The 21048-nt window shown below is 38.0% G+C and overlaps 1 protein-coding gene across 1 annotated transcript; it reads right to left on the bottom strand.

The window, feature by feature from the left end:
• Nucleotides 1-1355: 1355 nt before the first annotated feature.
• On the bottom strand, nucleotides 1356-1981 carry LOC131062925 (ATP-dependent DNA helicase Q-like SIM). The gene is made up of 2 exons (XM_057996668.2): nucleotides 1596-1981; nucleotides 1356-1557 (listed from the first exon to the last, which is right to left on the bottom strand). The coding sequence occupies exons 1-2, from the start codon at nucleotides 1895-1897 to the stop codon at nucleotides 1356-1358; spliced, it is 504 nt and encodes a 167-aa protein (XP_057852651.2). The 5' UTR covers nucleotides 1898-1981.
• Between the last annotated feature and the right edge of the window lie 19067 nt (nucleotides 1982-21048).

Below are 21048 nucleotides of genomic sequence, written 5' to 3'. Positions count from 1 at the left end.
TGACAGGCCTGCAAGCCTTCATAAATGCAAAAAAAAAAAATCTCTGACTTTATCAATAAATGAAAATAAATATCTAATAAAGTGAACACTTTATCAAATATTCATTTTATTCTACTTGTATATTAAGTCAAGAATTAATAAATGAAATAAGAAATACATTTAATAAAATGACCTATTAATATCATTTTAAGAAATATTTTAATCACTCCATTTATTAAAATAAGAGAATTATTTAATAAAGTGACCAGTTAATAAGTCACTTTAATAAATAACTTCATTATTTTATTTATTCAATTTTTTTGACTTAATATACAAATAAAATAAAATAACATATTTGATAAAGTGATTTACTAAAAATATCACTTTATTAAATAATTTTATTTCATTTTTATATTTGTAGACTTTTTGCTTTAAAATTTAATCACTTTATAAAACTATTAAGCTTATATATTATCACCTTTTTTTTTTTAAAAAGACATATTAAATGATAAAAATAAGCTTAAAGTTTTACGAAGGCATTTAAAAGGGGCCCCAAGACATTTCCACGAGGCCATTTGCGAGGAAGACAAGAAGAAATAAAAACAAGGGAAAAATGAAAAAAAAAAGCCAATGCAATATCGATGCATACTTAGGGGAATTCAACCCTAAAAACCTCATTTCCTTTCATTCGATATTTTCATCTCCCTTTCGCTGGAACTGAGGGCGGCCGCCATGAGGGTTTGAAGGTCGAAATGAAGGGCATTTCGACGTTTTCCTGCAGATCTCCGTTATTAAGGCTGCTAGCGTGTCTCTTTTCCTCACCTTTGCCAATTCTGGGCACATTTTGGGGAGCCGTCGTGGAGATTTTCCTGTATTTTTCTCTGTATTTTCTGGGTGTGGCCTTTTTGATGTCTTCATTCCCCTTGGCAAACTCTGCCGTGAAGTAGCCGCCATGAGGGTTCGAGCGAGGATGAAGGGCATATCGAGCTTCGAAAACAAACACTCAGACCGCCATGAACATGCCAAATTCTGAAGGTTTTTTCGAACTTCTGGAAACGGCTTTCTGATTTCAATGAATACTAGGCATTTCATCTTTATTTTCTGCTATAGTGTGGTCTTCTTGTTGGGCGCCATGTCTGATTTCTGGGCGATTTTCAGGTCTCCATGGGTTTTTAGAAGGAATTGCAGGTATCTTCGCCATTAATGGCTGCTACTAGTAACCCTCCTTTTGCTTTTTGCTGTTCTGGTTCTGATTTTCTGAGAATAATTTTTTGAAAAAAATGGTTTTAATCTCCACATGTTTCATTCTTCATAACATGCCAATGAAACCCTTAAGACTTTAGAAGTGCGCTATCTTTTGTTCCTTACTTATGCTTTTATATCACCCTTTCAATGACCTCCTTGAAGGAAACCATTTCTGAGCATCTTCCAAAATGATGATCTCCAGTTCTTTTATTATTAAGGTCTGATTGTCCATAATTTACACTGCTCTGTAGTTCCACCAAAACCCTAAGTAATATCTCTGCTTCCTTGATGAGGCTCTCACATTTGGGTGGCCCTTTTATGCAAATATCACATCTATGTATTGTAAGATAGGCAATTGGTAGGCAGTATACATTCCACATTTCATTGCAATCAGATCCTCCCCAAAGTACTGAACCAGTGTTTTTGCTCTGCAACATGTTGTTGAAACCCCATATCTAAAACAGTCTGACAGCATACTAAGTGCATTTTGAGTTTGTTCTGCATCTCTTCTACTAGGTAATAGTGATGGAAGCATTGTCATGTCAGCATATAAAGTACAATCCGCTAGTAATCCACCTCTTCCAGCTCTACCAGCTTCTTGATAATAAGCCTCCAAGCTCTGTGGCCAACCATAATGAATAACTTGCCGAACATTTGACTTGTCAATTCCCATGCCAAAAGCAATTGTTGCGACAACCACTTGTAATGAGTCATTATGAAACAGATCATGCACGTTATGCAAATGTTTCTTTAGCAACTTTGCCTTCCGAAAATGATGGTTTTAATCAGATTTATCTTAAAAAAAATGTGAAAACCATATTGCTGTGTATATCTCTGAATGACTGTTTGGACTGAAAATGGTGGAAAAAACATTATAAACCCTCCTTTTGTCATCTGCCATTATGCTGTGCGTTAAAACATGTATTTTATGAAAACTGTAGCTGCATATTTCTACAAAATACTCTTGAATCTGAATATCATTTGCAAGGACGTAGCTGTCTTGGAATTGTTGAAATATCTGATCAATAATGTCTCTTCCAGTTTATCATAAAAAATTTCAGGCTCAATGCATAAAATGTCCTCTTAATGATCATTTGTAAATATTTGCACATCTTGTTCATGCTCCTTGCATGCATCTTCTCTTATACCCCTTGGAAAAAGCATATTAATGTTGTTTGAAGATCCGTGCACTTGCTGTCATGGAAGATATGAAGTTGCAAATAATCAGATAGAGATGCACCTCGAATAATTCAATCATTTCATGTGACATCTACTTAGCTGTTAGCTTGATATTTTGATGGCTGCTGCTACCTTTGTTTTGAATATAACAGCAACCTGATCATTTACTGCTCTTCTGCATCCTGAAGTCTTTAACATGAGGTTATAAAAAAGCACACCCCCTTGTGATGCCTGTCATGCTTTCATGATAGCCATAATGCTATGTGATGGCTGAGATGTTCCCTTCTGTTACTTATATTGCAAATCATTCTTTTCACGATTGTAAATTGACTGTGACTATGCACTTGTGGTTTATGAGAAAATTTGACCTTGCGCATTGTAGTATTTACCAGACTTCTGACAGTATAATCTCCACTATGTTTTACTGAAATATTCATTCCTTTGAAGGCATGACAACACTCCTTATGCTTGAAATCATTATCATCATGTTGTTGCTACACTACTCTACTCTATTTGCTGCATAATGGAGATTACTCTGACATGAATACATCCTTGCATACATCTTCTAAGACATGTGACCTGTGGCGTGAATGATTGCTGTCCATACTGACTTTATATCTTGTCTGTATCACTTTCTGAAATATGACTGCATGCCTTTGTGAATTGATCACTGTGATTGTATCTTTGATTATATGCATCCCTTCCATAATTGTGTTTAATGATATCTTGCATTGTGTTAGAAAATGTCTTCGTTACGATTCTGAAAATGCATTGTATTCCTTACTATTTGCTGCCCACTGAGTCTGAAAAACTGAATGTTGCATTTTCTATACTTAGTGTACAGCTTTATGTATGCACTGCATATCTCATTAGCATGCATAAATACCTTGTCCACGTCCTTTAAAAAGGACAGTCTTATCATGCTTATTGGCTGATCATGTGATCGCATACTTGCGTTTTGTTACTCTTTTTCCATCACCAGCTCTCATATAACTTAATTGTATGAGGCCTTGCTATTGTTTCACATGAGCTGGGCTCAACCCTTGTGGGAGCCTCATTCATCCCCACTCATTTTTGTGAATTTCATGACCAGCAAGCTGTCCCTTTTCCTAATCTTGCACATGAAGCAAACATGTTAGCAAAAATATGCATATGCATGGTGATTTTCTTTTGATCTGATATTTGCCTTTCGAGATCCCTCTGTGATGCTAGGTTATATGCATCTGATGCATGTAGGGATTATATATATATATATATATATATATATATATATATATATATATATATATATATATATATATATATATATATATATATATATATATATATATATATATATATATATATGCGTGCATTAATACACATGTTAGGAATGTAGTCAGCCATTGTTTAGAACAAAATGTTCTAATGCATTGCATATTTTAACTCTTTTGCAGATACGGACCAGGGTGAAGTAGCAAGACAAAGGCAACATCGAGTCTACTTCAACTGTTCCAGTCATTCAGGCAATGACTGGTTCCATTCTCAACATGCCTTCTTCATTTTTTGTACTTATGCATACATATCTGTATATTTCTTTTCTGCACTGGATGCATGTAGCTAGTCTCACGGCTCTTTGTGTGGGACGCATGTTTGAATATTAATAAAAATACTTCTCCTTTTGATGAGATGTCTCTCTCTTTTGTTGTTACAGACTAGAAGTATTTAAAAATACCATCTTTAGCTCATTCCTTAGTGCAGTTGGAAACACAAAAATAGAGAAGTAGTACACACTTGTTTCACTTTGTAAAAACTAACATATCTTAACCTATTTTTCAGCTAGAAGCGAAAAATAGGTAACAACGCCTTCCTTCAATTTTGGGCTGAGGAAGACCTTTTGAAAATGTTTTAAGAATAATGCCTTTCTCAGCTTGCGTTTTCGCATTTTCGGGTTGAGGAGAGTCTTTTAAACGTAAACGCCTTACTTACCTTTACATTTTCGTCTCACGCAAGGCTTTTTCACTCTATTTCAGGACAAAAAAGACTTTTACAAAGTTTATAAAAACACTTTCACGCGATTTCACGATTTCGGGCTAAGGAGGTTTTTTTGCCAAGTTTCGCGTTTAATGAAAACACCCTAGTTTCCGCGAGCTTCACACTAAAGGAAGACTCTGCAAACTTAGACGTTTAAAACGCCTTACTTCATGCGATTTTGGGTTGTGAAAGGCTTTTGCAAATGTTTAAAGTTAAAAGCTTTACCTTTATTTTCGAGATTTCGGCGTAAAGAGGCCATTTGCAAAGTTTATAAAGATAAACGCTTTCCTTTATTCTCCATTTTCAGGCTGAAAGGCCCTTTTGAAATTTTTTTGAAAAACGCCTCACTTCTTACCTTCTGCGATTTTCAGCCTAAGAGAGGTTTTTTAAAAGGCTTTAAAAATTTTATGCCTCTCCCTCTTCCTCCATGATTTCGGCCTAAGGAGAGTCTTTTTGAAAGTTTAATGCCTTTCCTTATCATTCTGCAGTTTTTTAAACTTAGGCTTTAGGCGATTATTTTGCAATTTTTTTTTTAAAGTTAATTTCGGCCCAAAAGGCCTTTTTCGAATTTGCATCTCCCTTTTGTAATTCGGCCAACTTAGCCGATATTCAAACTTATGCTGAAATTAGTCTCCTTTGTGAGAATTTTGGACTTTAAATTATGAGACGAATTTGACATCTAGTGAAACCATCGAGTGTGATCAGCAAGTTTGCAAGAGGTCACCGTTCGCCCAAGGTCCAGCAACCAATCAAAGTCTATACCTGGTTGGACATACAAACTTGGTTAAAAGTGCAAAAATATTGATGTATCAGTTCACTTTGGGATAAGTTGCAGACCTGAAACAAGGCTTATTTCACCATTTTGTGAAATCGGGCTTCATCTTGTGACTAATTCAATATCTTACTTTTTTCCTTCACAAGATTTTGTCTTAGATGTTTTGTATTATGATTAGCTTAGGACTTTTACAAAGAATTACTATCAGCTTAGGGTGATCATGTTTAATCAAAGAGCAAGATATATATCCTAAGGTTTCAAGCTTATCATTCTAGCTTAGGATTCCTAGTCTCAGTTATCTATTCTTATTTGTAAGCAAATGCCATTTCATGAAACTAACTTAGACAATTTCCACAAGTGAAAGATGACTGGAGCAAGGTGAGCTCTCATCAAGAAGAACATTGCACTTCAAGTCTCTACAAGGCAGTTGATGGGATCGTCAAGTCTCAAGCTCTACAAGGCAAGGATATGAGTCATATACATCCCATCCTAGCCAAGAACAAGGCATCCAAGGCAATGACACCATACATCCTGAGCAAAGACAAGGACCAAAAATGTGATGAGCATGATGATTCATTACAACACTTCAAGTCTTAGAAGGATACAAGGAGGTTGCTCGAATGAAAGGATTTCACAAAGAACACACAAGGAGTATGATCAATGCACTTCAAGGAACGATGAGGATCAAGTATAGGAAAGACAAGGTCTACACCAAGTGCAACATCAAGACAAGAGATAGTTATAGAAGAGTTATCAAAGTTAGAAGATCGTTTGAGCAAAGTCATCCTCACATCAATAGCTTGGACATGTTGAGTATCAAGAGATATGCCTCATTCATTCACATGCTTGTGATGGGTTACAAAGATCGAGCAAGCTAAGGTGGTGTCCAGTCATCACTTATCCAATCATATCATTTCATGATAAGGCGTCCTGATTCAAAAAACCTTATTCATTTATTAAAAGAAGATAATTGTCAGATGGGCACAAAGTTCAATGTACCTACCGCTATCATCTATTGGTCAAATTTTCTAAGGACATGTGTCCCATCAAATGCAAATATATCATTGGTCAAGCATTAAATGCTTTGTAATGGACGTAACAAACAATAATTAGGTTTTCTTGGCCATTGATCTCAAATTGGTCTAAGCCACTGAATTGTAGTGAGAGCACTATATAAGGCTCCACTTCGTCATTTGAAAAGGTTAATAGATAAGAGTTCAATAGTGAATAGTTAATAGTAGTAGTTCAATAATAGATAGTAGTTCAAGAAAGTAGAAAATAGTTAGAGTAGGAAGATAAGGCAAAGATTGTCGCCAAGACATTGTTCCAAAAGACATTTAAACTTCATTGAAGAAATGGTGAACTCTATGTGTGAATTCAACAATTTGCATGGTCCCTACTTCTCAATTTGATTTTCATGTTGTTTAGATGAATGGAAGACTTTGTGTATGATCTCAATGGTGAAATTCATATATCCATACTACTAACACCTTGCCGATGGTAAAGTACCTTGCATAGTTAACTGGAATCATTTAGCCAAGCTTAACTTCAATTATCATTTCTTCATTGATGCATCAACTCAATGGTGTCTATTCTTGTGGTGGTAATTTGAAAATCATGAAGTTATCCTTAGAAGATTGCACTAACCTTGTGGAGATGTTCGTTGCATGTCGAAGCAAGACTTAGTTGGAATTTCATCAAAGATTGTCCATTGTTCTCATATTTGTAGGAGTAAAGTAGCTTCCTCAACCTTCATCCTTTTTCCTTTATTTAAGATCAAGTGAAATCCCACGTTCCAATATCATTCGAGCATTCAAGCATTCAACATAAGTCCACCTTGTGAAACCAACAATATCACATCATATACGACTGAGTCTATCCAAGAGCACGTCAAGACCTAACATTCGAGAACCTTGGAGTCATCCTGCTTAATCACGCAGCTTAGCATTTGGGAGTCTTTGTTCAAGAGAGGATAGAATACTTAGTATTTTATTCTGTGTTGCATAGTGCGTAAAAACACCATCAACAGAATTGGCACTAGAAGGAGGGCATGATCATTGTGAATACCTAAATAGCTGAGCTCCAAATCTTATCAATTCATATACGCAGGAGTAATCTCAAACCTTCTACTCTCCTCTGTGCTCAATAGAATTACCTGATAGTGAATACATGAAAGCGAACTCTTGAACAAGTAAATTCAGTGGAAAGAAAGAATGTTGGATTGTCAGTTGGGCTTGTGAATGAAAAAGAAGCACTTTACATAGCTGGAACTAGTTGAGCTCTCAAAACTAAATTTGAGATTTGAAAGATCTCTCTCGCTTCAAAAATCAAAAAAATAAAAATAAAAATAAAAAAATTTGAAAATTCAAAAAGAAAGGTTTCTCGATGGAGTAGCAGTATCACCAAGATGAGCAAGAAGTTGACATCCTTCAACTTTGGTTGAGACTGAATGTGCAACTTCATCCACACCATTTGTTAGAATTTGCAGCACCTAAACAGTGTAGAATCTATGAAACAAATGAACACGATGAAATGCATTGCTTGACATTCTTGTCAAGGATGGAATTAGCAGTAGAAGGCAATTTCAGTCTCCCAATGAGTAATGATCCTCTTTAAAGATTCTTAGGGATGATCAAAAGTCGACTTGCTATCAAAGGTAGATTGTATTTAGAGAAAATATTGCTTCCAACATGTTGTAGAATTCCTAATGCACCCCATTCCGAGTTTACTTGCTCATTATACAAAATGGCTATCAATCAAGTCAGATTTCAATTTGGACTACCAGACTTATCCAAGGAAGAGTGTATCATGAACAGATATTGGAGTAAATACCTTACAGATGAATTTAGAAGAACACATCTGAAAGATCCCTGATGGATCCCTTTTCTGATCTGCTGTAATTTTTATTTAATAAACTAGGTTTTTTGTAATTTTCTGGTGATCTTATAGAATAGACAGAAGTGCAGAAAGGGGGTTTGTTTCTTTTTGTTTTGGAGTTTTGAAAATATATATATAAAGAAATAATAAACAATAAGAGTGCGAAATAAGAATGGAAACAATGTTCATAAATTAGAACACTTACAATCTAACATACTACAACTCGTACCAGGACAATAATCTGATTTCCTTGTATTCCAGCAATTATCATTTACCAATTTGGAGCTGCTACAAAATGAATTGACCAGCAATGAATAAGCAAGATACAATATGCAGATTTCCATCTCTTCACACCAGCAACAAACCAAACATGGACAGCAAGGAAGAATGATGCCACCACAACTCCCAATGGGCTACAGTTGTAGTCACGTGCCAGCTGAATAAGGTTAGCTGCCTTGATGAAACCCTCTGAATGCAATCTGAATCCTCTGCAATCAATAGCGCACCCAATCTCTGTCAACCAATGCCCAACACCTTGAAGTATCTACTGACAAACTACTGCTGGGGGCTACGTCCCAGCCAGTATCCAACCTGGGGTTTGCGTCCCAGATGAAGAATCGCTCTACCAAAGCAAATTTGCAAGAAGCAAGTTTTGAATGTGTAAAAGATATCCAAGAGTTAGGTCACAACTACCTTATAACACCTTCCCACTTAGCTCGAACCCTAAAAGTGACTCAATGGGGCGTTTAGGGTTAAAAAGTTATATTTCTCATTTTAAGTTGCCAAGTGTATAGAAAAACGACCTTTTTTCAAATATAAAGAAATCTGTTCACCAAAAGGATCTGAGTCAAAAGAGAAATATTTAGAAAAGTCCAAGACCTTTCCAACGAGCTATTACACCAAGGGATACGCATCCAAATGAGGCCAAAAACCCCTTATTACTCCAAAATGGCTATAAACATAGCCTTATTTAAATAATAAACGCTGACTTAGGAAATATTAAAAATATAACCCAAATAGCTACAAAATGCTCAAATGACACCACAAACCAGAAAGTCAACCTGCCGCCTGTCTGTGACTGAAGTCGGAAATCAAGGATCCACTGGCAGTCTCATCCCTAAAATCTAGGGATGCTCCTAGAAACTAGGAAACAAACCCAAATCCTCTGAAACTGAACCCAAAGAATAATCTCAAGGAGACCCAACCCTGGGTATGGTCATAACCTCCTAAATAGTAGGGATATCCTCCATAAATGTAAGAACTGTCTCCTAAAAATAAGGAACTGCTCCAAACTGATCAACTACTGCCAGAACACCAAGTCCCAGACACTGTATAACCACACTGAGTCTCTATCCATCGATGTCAGCCTACAAGACCCCATAATAAGTTGACTCACATGTCTCTGCTAGACAGAGCTAAAGAGGGGACATGACAAACATGACATCGCTACATCATCCGACAGTGAAGGAAGCTAGTTGCAAGTTGATGACATAAGTTCACATAATGATCAATATATTGTAGTAGACAGATCTCCACTTGTTGCACCTAGAGAAGAGTGCATTGAAATGTAAATTGAAGAAACAATCGAGGGCGCTCAAGTTCAAACAAAAGCAGTGACAAGCGATGATAAAAGTATAAGTCCGACAGTCAAGGAAGAAGATGATTTACATCCATTGCAAAAGAAGGAATTCCTTGATAAATCCCCACTCACATGACAAAAGGAGATCCTTGAGAATAAATTACAAGAAATATCAAGTAGCGGGCTTGGAGAAGAAGACAGTCAAATGGAAATGTCAAATGAAGAATTACAAGTTATCACAAGTGTTTCTTAGTATGAAGAACGAACGCAGTGACAAGCGATGATCAAAGTATAAGTCTGACAGTCAAGGAAGAAGATGATTTACATCCATTGCAAAAGAAGGAATTCCTTGATAAATCCCCACTCACATGACAAAAAGAGATCCTTGAGAATAAATTAGAAGAAATATCAAGTAGCAGCCTTGGAGAAGAAGACAGTCAAATGGAAATGTCGAATGAAGAATTACAAGTTATCACAAGCGTGTCTAAGAATGAAGAACAATTTAACAGGGCGCTAAAAGATATCACCACCACCATACTATTCAAAGGGGCGCTAGAAGACCTTATAGAAGAGACACAAGAGGAGTCATTGCCAATGTTCCAAGACAAGCGAGTTGCCATGAGTGGCATGATTCATCATCAACTCCGAACTCCTGAAGCATTATTAGAAAAGTGTCCAGCTGATAGTTTGATTTAATTTGTTCATCATGTTAGCATTATGTTATGTGTTGTAATTGATGCCAAATTCTATGGTCTGGATTAGGTTTGGATGTGGTATGTTGAGCAGAAGTGTTTTGAGCGTTTGGAGGTTCCCTGAATTTATTAGATGTTTTTGGCTTTTCGGAAGATGTGTTGCTAATATTATTGAGTGCTATTTTTGGGTCTGGATTGGTCCGGAGCTTGAGGTTTTTGGTCTAGACATTGAGGTTGTGTAACGGCAATTGTATAGCATGCGGATAATGTTTTGGGTCTGGATTTGGTGATGTATATAACGTGTTGATATGTTCGATGACGAACGGTGTAATGAGGTCTAATTCTGTAAGATCCCCCTTATTTTTTTCCAATTTTTTCCAATTTTTTCCAATTTTTTTCCAAATTACATTCAACACAACACTTGTTAAGGTTAGGAAATGAAAACCAAATGCTGCTGAAAGTAACCCTCCACTTTCTGATCACCGAGAGCCCAATCTACGAGGGTGAGAGCATATAGTGTTGAGAGGATCGTTAGATGCCAATAACTGAAAATGATTAAAATATTCGTGTGGCAAGTCAACCCCTTCCGCTTATACAGTGGGTTATTGGAAACAATGCAATCACTTGGCGGTAAACCAACCAAGGACAATCCAAAGAATTGAAGAATGCAATCACTCAACCGCTTGTGCAGCGGGAGGACTAGAAATGGAAATTAATATCAACTCTACCGCTTATTTAGCGGGAGGACAACATTACAATCAACTCAACCGCTTATGCAATGAGAGGACAGTATTACAAATTCAAAATAGGCGGCTAAGCCAGCCTCTCCACCTATGCAGAGGGAACCAAATAAAAAATCTAAAGGGATAACTGTTAGTACTACTAACCAGCTTTACAATTCATTACAGAGATTTCCAAATTTAAGAAATATAGCTAATCTAAAGTAGGCGGCTAAGCCAGCCTCTTCCACTTATGCAGTGGGACAGTAAAAAGCCAAACTGTTGTTGTTAATACTACTAACCAGCATTACAATGAATATAGAATTTGATAACCAAGTGTTCATTAAGAGCTGGCAGCTGCAACGAGACCTCCAAACATCATCTAACAACCTAATCTACTCACACTCTCAAAATCACACCCAAAATTCAACTTTTGAAAATCTAATATATATGACAGCAGGTTGGAATTGCATAACCAACAACACTAAACCACACCAAAATGCTCCTAACTCACTCAAGAGTCAAAACCCACTCAAATCACCCAACAACACACCCAAACCGGCCATAAGCATTAAGCAACCAAGTATGAACTAGAATATGAACCCAAACACTTAGCATGCATCCCAATGCACCTCCCTATCAAAGTACGTCTAGGCTGGAAAGTATGATTTGCATTTAAAATTTGAAATCTCAACACCAAGGGCTGAAAACTTACAAATCTCATTGCTAGATGCATAGAAATCTTTAGAGCCAATACCTAGAACCAACAGGAGTTGTAATGTCCCCTTCTCATTGATGTTCTTTCAGTGGTCCATTAGCCTATTCCTGAGACCCGTAGGCTAGGTGGAATGAGTAATCAGGGTCTAGCATCGATGAAACGAGGACTTACTATTTTTAGTAAGTCAGGGAATGACCATTCTGCTGCCACTGTCCTACTGAGCACTCCTTGCTTTGCCTCTGGACGCGATGATCATATTTTTCTGAGCATTAATTCTTGACTTACTATTTTTAGTAAGTGGCTGGGTGGTGTTGTGCGAATCGCACACCCATCCCCGTCTTGGACAGGGACCCCCCAGTTTGTGCCTTTCTGTCCTGATCTTGAAATTTGGCTAAGTCTGGAATTCCCTGATCCTGAAATTTGGCTAACTCTGAAAACTGAGGAAACCTCCAAAAACTAGAATTTGCAATATATCTCCTGGAGGGCCGAAACCACTCTCAAACATCCTGAAAGTATATATGGAATATAACTTAAAGTATAAGAAAGGAGAAAGACATATGGAAATGTCACTTATACTTGAATGTTATATTCCATTAAATGATCCTCCGGGGAGATCTGGGCAAACTTTCCCAAGTGCCCAAGCTCGCACTTGTTGAGGAAACGTTTAAAATCGCCCAAAATGCCCAATTTCGGACCCTGGGGCCAAAATGTGAAAAAGTTCAAAAGTTGCGAAAATGCCCCAGAGGTCCGAAAATCACTTAAGTTGTCCAATTTCGGACCCTGGGCCAAAAAGTGAAAAATTTGATAAAACTGGCAGGAGGTCCGAAAAAGTGAAATGTTGCAAACGTGCCTTCAGGTCCGAATTTCACTTAAAGCACCAATTTCGGACCCTAGGGCCGAAATTCGAAGTTTCTTCTAAATTTCCAAACGCGTTTTTAGGTTCGAAAAGTGAAAACGCGATTTTGCGAAATATGTTACAAGGTCCGAAAACCACTTAAGCGCCCTCATTTTCGGACCCTCGGAGGTAAATAGAAAGTGCGTCGAGTTTAGGAAACACAAAAAAAAAGAAACGCGTTTTAGATCCGAAATTTACCAAAAGCGCTTCAAGCCCCGAAAATCGTTTAAGTGTCCATTTTCGGACCATGGGGCGAAATCGAAAAAAAGGTATAAAGGTGCAAAATCCTACAAAGCTCCTCCAAATCCGAAGTTTGCCTTGGACACCCATTTTCGGACCCCAGCCTCGAAATTTTAAAGCTCAGAAATTTGTAAAACGCCTTCAAACTCCGATTTTGTAAACATTTTTAGGTCCGAAGTTCACTTATTTTGCAAAAGGATGGTAAGGGTCCGAATTTTTTTATTTTTCAAAAGGTGCCCTCCGTTCTCCGAAATTTACCAGAAAAGCATGAGAGTTAGAGTTTTAAAATCTGCAGAAGTTCTTCAAACCTCCAGAATCGCGCCATAAACCCATTTAAAACGTCCAAGACTCGAAAGGTAAAATCACGCAGAAGTAAAAGACCAAGGATCGGATTTCACAATCGAAGAGAAAGAGAAGCATTTTCAAGATACATCCCGCAAAGAGCTTCTCAAGCCAGACGTCGTAACTAAATTTAATGTTTGTTAAAATTAAATTATTTAATTTTTTCAAATTAATTTAATGAAATGAAGTTGGTTGATCGCAGGACGTCATCGAAGAACCAGGAGAAAGACCTGAAAATGCAAATCAAAGAAGGATCGCAATTCAAGGCCAGGCACTGAAGATTGAAAAAGAAAGATACAGGAGCGCAAGAGCAACCGAGCATTGGGACCTGTGCCGTTGAACATAGATGAAGTCCACTGGCGAAATTGGAGGCAAAAAGCAAAAGAACACTCTGAATGCTGCAAGTTTATGCATTCTCAAAGAAGCACACAGCTGGATTTAAGTCCAGAAATTCAGTTTTAAGGCTGAAATTGCTTTATTGTAAAACTGCCTATGGGTCCCGTGCAAGATATTTTTGTGGATAACTATTCCCAACCACCAAGAAGATTGGATAGACCTAAATTAAAGCCAAATAGTGGCAGGTAGTTGAGATAGTTGCTGGTTGGATAACTGAGAATTAATTAGGCATGGGTCAAGGCTGCCAGCTTCTGGAAGACAGATCAGGGCCCTTGGATGCAGTCCATCCTGGCCTCTGATTCAAAATTGTAATATCTATAAAAGGCAGAGGCCTTTCTTCTATAAAGGGTTAGATGGTTAGAGATTGTTAGAGATTGAGAGATTGTTAGAAAGGGTTAGAAATTGCTAGATAGTTAGATTTTAGAGTTAGAATAGGTTAGATCTTAGCAGTAGCATAGAGATGCTACAGAAATTGTTGTAATAGGCAGATGAGATCCATATATCAACATTGATTTGGTGTTTATTGTCTTGTTTTCATCCTGTTCGCATGGTTTCTTTCAGCATTTTAGATAGATCTTTATGTTTTGGGTGTGCAGGTATTTGATAGATTCGGGCTCATACCACTGAGGATCTGCTGATTGTATATCCTTTTGTGTGGTTAACTTGAGCCTTCGATTGTGCTTAGTTCAATTGCAGGTGTCCGTCTGAGCTGCGCCAGAATTGGGTGCTTAGCCGTGCGTCTCCAATCTGAAAATCTTCCAAGTTCCTTTGAAGATTGCACCGTTCTTGCAAGGTTGTGAGCCATTCTGGCCAAGCAGGAATTGGTTATGTTGAATCTGTCTACCCGCATACCCGTGTTGTTAGTTTTAGATCTCCTAAACCTTTCCTTTTTCTCTTTATTGCGTAATTCGAGAATCACAACAGACTAGCTTGTTGCAAATCGTAAGTCCCCCTTGTGTTTCCAGCATAAACACATCAAGCCACTGAGAGATCCCGCAGTCAAGACCTGACAAAAGAAACCTTGAGGTAGTCTCCTTTGATCAAACTTAGAAAACAGCATTAGAGACTTCCTTATCTCAAGAGAGAGTAGGATAATCAGTCGGCTATTCTATTCTGCGTTGGTCGTATGAAGTTTGCAGCAATGCGATTTCAGACACGTCAACAGGTGGCACATTTCTATTTTTGGCAATAGGCAGGGGTCTGAATTCTGCAGCAGTCTATGGTCATCTGGGCTCAGTTTCATCTTGGTGGTGATAATAATCACTGCGGGAGACATTTGCAACATAATTAAATATTATTTCCTTATCCTAAGGTTAATATTTAATTAATCTATTTATTGGCTACTGGTTTATTAAATGTGGGATTAATGCCTGTTTAATCCTAAGTTTGGGCGAAATTCAGTTGTTTTATGGAATGTGAAATATTTTAGAAGGGATATTATTTCACTTTGCATCGCTAATATGTGCCTAAGTGTTTAACGTGGGTCCTCCCCTTTCTTGGGCGTGACTTTTGACTTAGGAGAATGGGCGCTACACTTGGGTCCACATGGAAGTGGAATGAAATTCAAATGCAAGCGTGGAATTTGGAGGTGTGTCATTTGAATTTGAAGAATGAAGTTATAAATATGAGGCTTGGGTTCCCATTTGCAGGATCTTGAAAATCTATAATGTTATGCTGTCGGATTGGCGACAGAACTTGAGGCTTCGGAGTGCATCTCCCTAGTGCTACCCGGTTTCGTACTTGAAATACAGTACCTAGCTGTGCCTTGTATTCCTCTACCATTTTCAGAGCTTTGCCATTGACATCTTGGTGTTGCAACGATTCTGTACTTGCTGGTTTTGCCTGTGGCTGAAGCATATTTTTGCTCACATCTCTCTACTGGAGCGTCTGACAGTTATGGGTATCAATCCTATCTTCCTTCCCAGCACTAGCGAATAAGTTTGTAAGTTTTTAGCATGTTTGTTTGAGTTTTGAATTAATTGTGCAAAATCAAAATTCCTAGTCTAGGCGTGGGTTTTCTACCTTGCATTAGGATGCGTGCAAAATAAATAAGGGTCTTTTTGGGGTGTTGTTTTGATTGGTTAGCATTGCATATGTTGTACGGTGGGTTTGGGACTGGTTTGAGTTAAATCGGATGTAAAATGAGGGAGATATGAATATTTTGGCATTTATCTGGGCTGCTGGTCTGTGTTTCCAGCCTGCAGATTTGGTTGTAACAGAAATTTATATCTTTACTATAGAAATCTGCATTACTCTCCTTCTATCTTTTCTATTATTGTAAGGTTAGTTAGTAGTACTAACCAGTTCTCTCTTTGTAATTCTCATCCCGCTGAATAAGTGTAAGAGGCTGGCTTGCCGCCTGATATGCAATAATTTGTAATTTTCAGTCCTCCCGTTGAATAAGTGGTCGAGTGATAAGTTCAATGTTTTTGGTCCTCCCGCTGAAATATGCGGTAGAGTGATTGTTAATGTAATGTCCTCCCGCTGAAATACGTGGTAGAGTGATTGAACTTCTGTTTCTTGTAATCTTTCCCTTGGTCGGTTCATCGCCAAGAAGTTTAGTTTCTATCCTGCTGGATAAGCAGAAGGGGATGGCTTGCCGCCCATGCAATTGTAATTTTCAGTTTGTTTATTGATGCTGACGATCCCCAGAACACCGTATGCTCTCACCCTCCCAGCCTAGGCTCTCGGTGAACAAAAGGTGGAAGGGTTCCCTTTCAGTTGTTTTGCTTATTACTCTAACCTTAACGGGTTAATTGTTGTGGATGAATTGCTATTGGCCTGAAAAAAAAAAAAAAAATTAGTGGGATATTATAGGAGTTCACACAGAATGCTAGGAGTGAAAATACGCTCCAGCCATGATGCCAACCAACAACTAGAAAGCACACAAAATGTCACACCAAATAAAAAACCAACTAATGCAAACCATTCTCAATATGCTCTAGCTACTCCTCTGAGTGAGAAATAATCTCTCCACAGCTAGGTGCTATATCTCAAGCACGAAACTGACATAGGCTAGGAAGCTCGCAACTTTGAAGCACAAATCTGGCACCATTCCGGCAACACTTCGTTATACAAATTTTCATGGATGCCAAAATGAGAGCCCAAGGCTCCAGTTTATAACTTTTGGCCAAGCCAAATTCAAATCCAAATCCCCTACATGGCGCCCAAAGTCATCATTTCATTTCACCCTCCTAGGCAAAGTTCGCCCAAAGCAAATTTCACCACAAAATCGCCATTCTGGATAAATAATTGTTTATAACATAAAGTGTAAAGAGGGCGCTCAAAAATGACTTGGAGGAATAATATAACTTAGGCATAAAATCGCCCCATTCACTTAAGTTATATTTTTTTTAATTAAAATACCATGTCAACCCCTTAAGTTATAACACCAATTTTAGGCCAAAGATAATTCAAGTATTTTATTAAAAAATACTTTTCCCCTTCCAAAAGTTGATTACTGCCAAAAAGAGTTGAGACTAAGTCAATCGACTTGAACGACAGAGTCTACCAAAAATAGAACTGTAAGATATAGTACTTACTAAAAATAGTAAGTCTAGGAAACTTCACCAAAAAAATTGTTTTTCGAACCCTGTGGCTTAGGTCACAAAACCCAGAAAAACCCAGTAATCATGACAACTAACATCAACTTACTAAAAATAGTAAGTTCTGCAAACTCCCCTAAACTGATTGCACGTCATACCACTGTGAAGCTTATAGAAAACCCAAAAGGAAACCTCGATTCATCCTGCCAAACTCCAACCAGAACATCCCTAAAAACTGCGAGGAGTCCTCCTAGAAAATAGGAAACCCTAATTTTTGCTTCCAGTTAGCCTACGGGTCTCCGAAATAGGCTAATGGCTCACTGAACTTCTCCTTACTGAGAAGGGGACATTACAGTCTGCCCTCCCCAAGATTACTTGTTCTCAAGCAATTGCAAGCTAGGATGCTGTACGGTCTCTTCACTCTCCTAAGTAGCATCCTTTGCAGGTAAGTTCTTCCACTTCACCAAGTCCTCCCTGATTGTCCTTCTCCTCAAGGAGTGCTCTCTGAAATCAATAATCTCTTCTGGAATCAGAACCAACTGCCCTTCCTCATACAAAGGGGGTAAATCTAAAGAGACCACTACGTTGTGTCCCAGTGCCTTCTTGAGGCGAGACATGTGGAAGACATTATGAACTCTGCTACTCTCTAGTAGCTCCAACTCGTAAGCCACTGCACCAACCTTCCTGGTGACTCGGAATGGAGCATAGAAACGTGGCTTGAGCTTTTCTGCTCCACTCTTCTTGAGAGAAGACTGTCTGAAAGGTTGAAGTCTAAGGTAGACCATGTCTCCAATCTCAAATGATCGCTCTACACGCTTCTGATCAGAATACAACTTTTGCTGATTCTGTGCAATATCAAGGTTATTCTTCAAAGCCCTCAGAATATCCTGACACTGTTGCACCATATCCCTAGCTTGAAGGGCTTTGCTATCACCAAACATCAAACCAAAAAAGCTAGGGACCTCGTAACCATACAGTGTGTTGTCCTCATTTTTGTTTTCAAAAATGAAGGACCATTACATGAATTTTTTGTAAAAAAAAATGAAAATTTTACTCTATGGCATGCTTCCCGAGGCAGAATTTCGACTAATCCTTGGAATCGCTTAATTCTCAATCCAGCCTCGAACTACGTTTTGAATTTTGTCGCATTCTGGATTCGTTTGCTATGTTTTTCCTTCAATTTCGGGTTTTTTCTCCCTGACTGCAGGTGGAGAATTTTCCTTGAACTAATTACAAGTGCACTTTATTGATTTCCATTGTTTTGGCCTTTGTAGGGAAATTTTGAGCTAATTACAAGTGCACTTTATTGAAAAATAAAAACTTGTAATTTGCTTTTTATTTCCCCCTTGATGCTTTTTGGCTTTTTCAGTTAAAATAGGGATTTTTTGGTTAAGTCACAAGTAAACTTGTAATTCTTTTCTAAAACCCCTACTTTAACAGTTTTTGCTTGTAATAGGGATTTTAAACCCCTATTACATGTGTGCAAGTGAATTATAACTTGTTGTAGGGATTTTATTTTCCCTTTACAAGTGATTTTAAACTTACACATCTCTCTCCAAAACCCGATTTTGCCTAAGATAGTTGAAAAAGTGACATTTAAAACTTGCTATTTGGTCCAAAAACCCTGATTTTGCCTATAAAGTGCAATTTGGAAGATTTTAAACTTGCTATTTCATCTAAAAAGCCCGATTTTTGCCTTATAGTTGAAAAAGTGCATTTTAAACTTGTTATTTCATCTAAAAAACCCGATTTTCATTGTTTCATGCAAATTGAAACTTGTTATTCACTTCCAAAAACCCGACCAAGTATTTTCCTCTCCTAAACCGATTTTGCCACAAATTCTTCCCAATTTTTGGGGAGAAATTCATGGATCAAGGAGGCGATATGACTGCAATACGATTTTTGTGAGTTTGCAAACACATTGCATTTGATTTGGTAAATGGTTTACACTTCATTTACTGCGTTTTACTTCTTCGAAAATGTTTTTCACGTGATTCTTCATCATAGTATTCCAGGTTGTCCATCAATGTTAGATTTGTCGTCATCACCAATTCCAAAAAGATGAAGTACAAATATGACAAGTAACAAAACGAAGTTGCGCCTTCCCAAGTTTCCTCTCCTTTGGATCCTATCAGAGATACAAAGATAGGGTATGTAGACATGTCAGAATTTGTCAAGAGGGTTGAGGATCCACAAAATAGCAATATGTAGCGGCTGTTGGACAGCCATATCCATCACACATCTTCTTTCCCGGTGGCTGCCCTAGAACCTGAATTTGTTCTTGCTTGCGCCCATCACTTTGACAAGGAGACAAGAATCATTAAAAATGATGATGGCGAAGCAATAATCTGCCTTGATGCAGACACAATTGAGAAAGTCTTCAAAATACCTCCCACACCTGTTTACATGGAAATCTCCAAAGAGAGTGCAGTTGAGTATTATGTGAAAAGGGAAAAAGACTGTAAACGACATATCAACAGGTGGATTCAAGAGCCACGAGCCGCCTTCTCAACGTGGGCTAAGTTGTACCACTGTGACTTCAAATGGGAAATAGGAGACATCATAACCCTCCTCAGTAGGATAATGGGCCTTGAAGATTCTAATGTTTTTGAGCCCTGGATGTACCAGTTCATCATGTTCATAAGGCAGTCCCATCATATATCATGGGGAGAAGTGATCAGTGATGCTTCGTGTGAACAACTTTCAGCAGTCCCTTCCACCATGACTTTCTATATGAATTCACAAACCTTCACAAACCTCTGATAGAAGCAACATAGACCCAAGAACCCCCCTTTAGGTGAGTAAAGTTCTCAGGTGGGGGCCAATCAACGATTGCTTTGATCTTTTCTAGATCAACCTTCACTTCTTCTGCACTGATGATATGCCCCAAGTAAAGCAACTCCTTCATCCCGAAGTCACACAGATTCTTTTGCAAACAATGATTCAAACTCCAGAATGCTGAGAATTTCATCTAAGTGTTGCATGAGGATGTCATCAAAGAAGATGAGCACGAAGTTGATGTACAGCTTTTCGTGTTGAAGACATGCGAGATTGAAAGAATCCAGTTGTTGTGTGAGTATAGTGTTGCAGATTGTTACCAGAAGCAGTTCCGACAATGTAGACTATGTTTTTCAGTGGTGGATTCTCTTTATGTTTCTTTCTTCTTCAGCAGTGAGCCTTTCTGGGCAGTGAGCACCTTGGCAATGAGCCATCCTTTGTAAAAATCACCTTAACTGGTGTTTATACATTGAGAATTAACATTCTGCGTGGTTTTTCCCTTCTTGGGTTTTCCACGTAGAATCTAGTGTTTCTTGTGTTTGATCTGTCAACTGATTCACCCCCCCACCCCCCCTCTCAGTTGTCCGAATATTCAACAATTGGTATCAAAGCTTTAGTTCCTTGATATAGAGCTTAACTGTTTGAGGTAGATCCTAATCCGATGGCACACAAATTATCCATTCCTATCTTTGAAGGACTTGATTATAGTTTCTGGAAAGTGAAGATGAGAGGTTATCTGATTTCTCTAAGTTACAACACTTGGAAGGGTGTGGAGACTAAGTGTGTTCAACCAACGAATGGTCTTAATACTCCGAATGAGATTCAAGCCTATGAAGAAATTGAAAAAGCAAGGTATGTTATCTTCAGTGCATTATCAAAGACTGAATTGACAAAGGTTATTTCTTTGAATACTACTTATGAGGTTTGGCAGAAGATGAAAGAGATCTATGAAGGAAATGAGAGAGTTAAGTTGACAAAGAGACTAACAGCTAAGCGAAAAATATGACTCTGAAGATGGAAGAAGGAGAAGACATTGTAAGCTATTTTGAGAAGGCTGACAGCGCAGTGAATAAAAT

This window comes from Cryptomeria japonica, chromosome 6 (genome assembly GCF_030272615.1).
Source record: "Cryptomeria japonica chromosome 6, Sugi_1.0, whole genome shotgun sequence".
NCBI classification, from domain to species: Eukaryota; Viridiplantae; Streptophyta; class Pinopsida; order Cupressales; family Cupressaceae; genus Cryptomeria; species Cryptomeria japonica.
This window is presented reverse-complemented; position numbering and strand designations above follow the sequence as displayed.

Coding starts and splice junctions, on each gene's coding strand:
- LOC131062925 (XM_057996668.2), bottom strand. CDS start 1,897: ATGGGAATTGACAAGTCAAATGTTCGGCAAGTTATTCATTATGGTTGG. Junction 1,558..1,595: donor ATTGCAATGAAATGTGGAAT/GTATACTGCCTA, acceptor TACAATACATAG/ATGTGATATTTGCATAAAAG.